The sequence below is a fragment of the Nerophis lumbriciformis genome, linkage group LG17 (genome assembly GCF_033978685.3).
Source record: "Nerophis lumbriciformis linkage group LG17, RoL_Nlum_v2.1, whole genome shotgun sequence".
Classification (NCBI taxonomy): domain Eukaryota; kingdom Metazoa; phylum Chordata; class Actinopteri; order Syngnathiformes; family Syngnathidae; genus Nerophis; species Nerophis lumbriciformis.
This window is the reverse complement of record NC_084564.2, coordinates 19,972,501-19,978,304: the sequence shown is the minus strand read 5'-3', so window position 1 is coordinate 19,978,304 and position 5,804 is coordinate 19,972,501. Positions and strand designations below refer to the sequence as shown.

The window sequence follows — 5,804 nt, the reverse complement described above, 5'->3', positions numbered from 1 at the left end:
TGTCAAACACACACTAGGTGTGGCAAAATTATTCCCTGCATTTGACCCATCACCCTTGATCACCCCCTAGAAGATCAGGGGTGCAGTGAGCAGCAGCGGGGGCCCCGCCCGGGAATCGTTTTTGGTTATTTAACCCCCAATTCCAACCCTCGATGCTGAATGTCAAGCAGGGAGGTAATGGGTCCCTTTTTTATAGTCTTTGGTATGACTCGGCCGGGGTTTGAACTCACAACCTACCAATCTCAAGACGAATATCACTCTAACATTTGAAATCAAACTTAAACAAAGACTTTATTATGATAAATAAGTATGTGTGTTTGTTTTTGTAAAAATACGGTCCAAAAAATAAGGATTTTATTTTCTTTCTTTTTTTCAGAGTTAATATTAACTCTTCTATCAAATAATGCTGTTAATATTTAAAATACCACTTTTGTCTTGTTCCCCATGTTCTGTTATTTGTTATTTCTTGTTTTTGGTCTTTGTTTCTTTTTCATGGCTTTTATTTTGTCAACTTTACTTCATGTATGTGTATCGTAGGCTGTTGTTTGACCCTTGCCTTTGAACCCTTGTTGCTTACCTGTTCTGATTAGCACTCGGAAGGCTCAGCTGTTGGTGATTGCTAATCAAGAGGGTTCTGCATCCCAGCAGCGCTTCTTGGTTGTTGCTGGTTCGTCGTGTGTTGGTTATTCTCTAATTTCTCCTGCAAGTTTCTGCATCTTGTTGCATTTCTTGTGAGTTGAGCTTTGGTTATTTTTTTTAATCTCATGGTGATACTTGCTTTTGATTGATTGATTGAGAAGTTTATTGACATCTTAAGAATTGAATCCACGTAATGCTTTAAAAAAGCAAATGGATGGCACAAAAAGCCAAAAGGCTTGTTTCCATTGTGGTCCATTGTTCATGTTTTGCACCGTCGCCTTCTGTTTTGCATGTTTTACCTACACCATTCCCGCTTCAGTGAGTACTGACTTCTGCTGTTAGTCATTAAAAGACATTTTTTTTATGCACACTGCCTTTCTCCCTGCCTTCTGGGATCATGCATCATACCCAAATGTTGAAAAACAGAACTTCTGATAAGATTACACAACTGATTCTTTATAGTCTGACCTATTAGTGTGGTTAACTTTTTTTGGTTTTGTGCAATTTTTTTCCTTGTTTTTGCTCACCTTGCTCCGTTATTCTTAGAGAACAGGGGTGTCTACATTTTTTTTTTTTTATCAGTGGGCCAAATTGTGCTACAAAAAAACGTATATTTGTATTAATATATTTATTCTATATACTTTAACCTTTTTTTACACCATTTTTTTTCACATAATTTTCTTTTCATACAATGACAGCATTTTTTCCTTTCCTTTTGCTGTAATACTACTTGTTCTCAAATTGTGGTTAATACTATATTTGATTTTAGAAAGTTAAGTTAATATTAATAATACAACTTTATTTCCATAAATTGACAGCATTTGTTCTTTTCTTTTGCTCTGATACTAGTACTGCTGACATAATTTATACAAAATTGTTATAACTTCCCTTAAAAATATGCTGTTAATACTAGTCAACATATCTAAAAATATGTCTTTATTCTTGCAATATGTTTTTTTGACAAAATATTTTTCATAGAATTACTTTTTAATTTTATTTTTCCCTAAAAGTACTACTTCTGTCAAAAACTGAATTATTCAAAATACTATACACAAATACGTTATTGCATATTTTTCTCACAAAAAAACAGAACTTTATTTTTGTAAAATTACTGCATTTGTTTTCTTTTTTTCTCCTTTTGCCCTAATATTACGGTAATATTAGGTAATCCCCTAAAAAAAACTGCTGTTAAAACCATTCAACATGCTATCTAACAATATGACTTTATTCTTGCAATATGTATTTTTTTCACAAAATGCCTTTTAAAAATGTTTTCATAAAATGACATTTTTTCTTTTCTTTTTCCCTAAAAGTACTACTGCTGTCAAAAACTGATGTTAATTTTATTCAAAATACTATACGCAAATACAGTATTGCATATTTTTCTCACAAAAAATACAACTTTATTTTTGTAAAATGACAGTATTTGTTTTTTATTTTCTGCTTTTGCCATATTACTACTATTTCCCAAACTGCTGTTAGTACTATATTTAATTTAAGTAAGTTACTAAGTAATTATTGGTTTATGTATTTTTGTCACAAATAATAAAATTATATTTCCATAAATTGACAGCATTTATTTTCTTTTGCCCTAATACTACTACTGCTGACATAATTTATACATTATTTGTAATAACTTCTCCTAAAAAAATGCTGAAAATACTAGTCAACATATGTAAAAATATGACTTTATTCTTGCAATATGTATTTTTTCACAAAATACTTTTTTCATTTTTTTCCATAAAATGACATTTTTTTATTTTTTTTTCCCTTGAAGTAATACGTCTGTCAAAAACGTATGTTAATAGTATTCAAAATACTATACACAAATATGTTATTGCATATTTTTCTCACAAAAAACAACTTTATTTTTGTAAAATGACAGCATTTTTTTTCTTTATTTTCTCCTGTTGCCCTAATATTACGGTAATATTAGGTAATCCCCGAAAAAAACTGCTGTTAAAACCATTCAACATGCTATCTAACAATATGACTGTATTCTTCTAATTTGTATTTTTCCTTTTCTTTTTCCGTATTACCACTTTTTCTCAAACTGCTGTTAGTACTATATTTGGTTTAAGTAAGTTAATGAGCTAGGCTCAAGCGCCCCCCGCGACCCTGAAGGGAATAAGCGGTAGAAATGGATGGATGGAATAAGTTAATATTGGTTTATGTATTTTCGTCACGAATAATACAACTTTATTTCCATAAATTGACAGCCTTTGTTCTTTTCTTTTGCCCTAATACTGATGACATCATTCATACATTATTTTTAATAACTTCCCCTAAAAATGCTGTTAATACTAGTCAACATATAATCTAAAAATATGACTTTATTCTTGCAATATGTAATTTTTTCACAATTTTTCATCCTTTTTTTTCCCATAAAATGACAGCATTTTTTATTAAATGTTTCCCTAAAAGTACTACTTCTGTCAAAGTGATGCTAATCGTATTCAAAATACTATACACAAATATGTTTTTGCTCACAATAAACAGAACTTTATTTTTGTAAAGTGACAGCATGTTCTTTCTTTTTCTCCTTTTGCCCTAATATTAGGGATTTCCCTAAAAAACTGCTGTTAAAACCATTCAACATGCTATCTAACAATGACTATTCTTGTAATGTGTATTTTTCCTTTCCTTTAGCCATAATACTATTTTTTCTCAAACTGCTGTTAATACTATATTTAATTTAAGTAAGTTAATAAGTTAATATTGGTTTATGTATTTTTGTCTCGAATAATACTACTTTGTTTTCTTTCTTTTCTCCTTTTTTCTTAATATTATGTTAATATTAGGTAATCCCCTAAAAAAAAAAAAAAAACTGCTGTTAATACCATTCAACATGCTATCCAACAATACAACTTTATTTTTGTAATTTGTATTTCTAGTTATTGAAAGGACAGCATTTTTCTTTTATTCTTCCCTAAACTACGACTTTTGTCAAAAACTGCTGTTATTATTAAAAAACTATCCCCAAATATGTTATTGTATATTTTTCTCACAATTACAACTTTATTTTCTCAAAATGACAGCATTCTACCCACCGAGCTATACCACTCGGTTGGTAGAGCGGCCGTGCCAGCAAATTGAGGGTTCCAGGTTCAATCCCCGCTTCGGCCATCCTAGTCACTGCCGTTGTGTCCTTGAGCAAGACACTTTACCCACCTGCTCCCAGTGCCACCCACACTGGCTTAAACGTAACTTAGATATTGGGTATCACTATGTAAAGTGCTTTGAGTCACTAGAGAAAAGTGCTATATAAATATAATTCACTTCACTTCCCTCCTTTCCTTTTTCACTTTGCTCTAATACTACAGTATTTCCCCTAAAAAAATGCTATTTAACATGCTATTCGAATACCGTTTTTCGCAGGAAATACAATAGTATTTTTTCTTTATACATTTTGCCAAAAACACTACAAAATAATACTGTTTATAATGCTATTGGGTCCTAATCTGTATTTCTTTTTACAAAAATACAACTTACATTTTTTGAAAATGCATTTTTTTCCTTTCCTTTTGCTATTATTTTTTTCAATGCTGTTTTTGTTGCACTTTCCAGTTCTCATGTTAACCAATTTTCTGTTAGAATATAGGGCATACAAATGCCAATACATTTGACAGCCCAATTCGTGAATGTTATTGTGATCTTTATCTATTGTCTAGGAAACCTATGTGGCGTATAAGGAATCCCCAAAAAAAATCAAAAAAGTGGGGAGGAGGGAATGGTTGGACTGCCAAGCTCCTCTATTCTGATTCTAATTAGTGCTGCACTCTGATGTTTCTCCCATTGCCAGAGCGAGGATGTATGCACCTCGCAGACTGAGGGAGAAGGACCAAGAAGAGAAGGCGGAGTCAGCCTCATCCTCCCCTGTGGTAGAGCAGAGAGAGAGAGAGAGAGCATGATGGAGAGAGACGGGGGTGCGTGAGAGCTGATGAGCTGGAGAATGGACGGCCAGCGAGACTGTGTGCGAGCCAGCGAGAGAAGACACTGAAAGTACCAGAAGCTCCCATCAGCAGCAGGAGGAGGACAGGCTGAGCTCACCAGCGACAACTCCGAAGACTGACAGAGGGCAGGAAAAAAAGAGGAGGAGGACTGAAGAGCGGCTTTCTTCTGGTAAACGGACACCTTTAAACAAGGAGAGGAGCTGTCCAGCATCCACAGAGGAGCACTGTGTTCACTTCTTGTGTTGTGCCCATGCCAACTTCCACCATTGTGTCTTGTAGGTTTTTGCCCTCTCGCACACTCCTCACAACCACAATGATCCCCCGGGTTCTACTCGTCCTGTGGATCTTCGCACACGGTAGGATTCTGAAAGTTGTCTCTTTGCCTTGTCCGACTTGCTGTCTCTAAGTCTGCGCTTGTTCTCCCTCACTTTGTCTTTGCATTCAACGCTGACATGTTAAATAGTCTCCTTTTTGTAAGCTTGGTAGTCTTGTCACACACACACACACACACACACACACACACACACATCCACACACAATAAGCCCTCTAACCCCGGTCCAGTCAAGCGTTGACTCTTGAGCCACATTGCTTTGAATTGACAGTCTTTTTCCCACCGAGTCCAACAAACGGGCATTCTGGCGGAAAGAGAGATGGAGGGAAAAAAAAAAAAAAAGACTCCTTGACAGTTTAAAAAAAAAAATGTCTGGTTTTGCCTTTGGAAAGCAACAGGAATTCAATAGAAAACATTGTCTTGTTAATTGCGGCTTCATCTACCTTTTAAAACGAGCTCAGTTTTGCATTTCTGTTGTTTACTGTGAACTCATCACAACATTGGTTCTGTGGCCGCTGTGTTGCAATTCAGTGGTTTCTCCGACTTGTTTCACCAAGTACCACCTCAGAAAAAAACACTTGGGTCTCCAAGTACCACCACAATGGCCAACATTAAAACACAGTAGCGTAGTAGGACTACGTATTCATTCTATTTAAAACATTTTTTTAGATATATTTGTGTCCACTGCAACATTACACAGTTTGAACAGTAACACTGTGTTTGAAAATAGTAAAATAAAACACTACTTAAATGATCAAATTAATTGCAAATTCTTTGGTGTACTACTGAACCACAGTTTGAGAACCATTGTTGTAATTCATACTCTTTCTCATGCACTCCAAATTCTTATTAACATAGTTAGTTGCATTGAAGCTATTTT

At 34.4% G+C, this 5,804-nt stretch overlaps 1 protein-coding gene across 8 annotated transcripts in view; it reads left to right on the top strand.

Moving 5' to 3' along the window:
* Positions 1-618: 618 nt before the first annotated feature.
* The window catches only part of kirrel3b (kirre like nephrin family adhesion molecule 3b), a 430,118-nt gene continuing 424,932 nt past the window's right edge, over positions 619-5,804 (top strand). For 7 of the 8 annotated variants that reach the window (XM_061972705.1, XM_061972702.1, XM_061972701.1 and 4 more), the window contains exons 1-3: positions 619-731; positions 4,442-4,761; positions 4,872-4,948. In XM_061972705.1, coding sequence (XP_061828689.1) covers positions 4,906-4,948 — 43 coding nt within the window. In that variant the 5' untranslated portion in view covers positions 619-731; positions 4,442-4,761; positions 4,872-4,905. Of the gene's footprint in view, positions 732-812; positions 958-4,441; positions 4,762-4,871; positions 4,949-5,804 lie in introns of those variants that run through there. The other variant, XM_061972698.1, reaches the window with a different exon arrangement.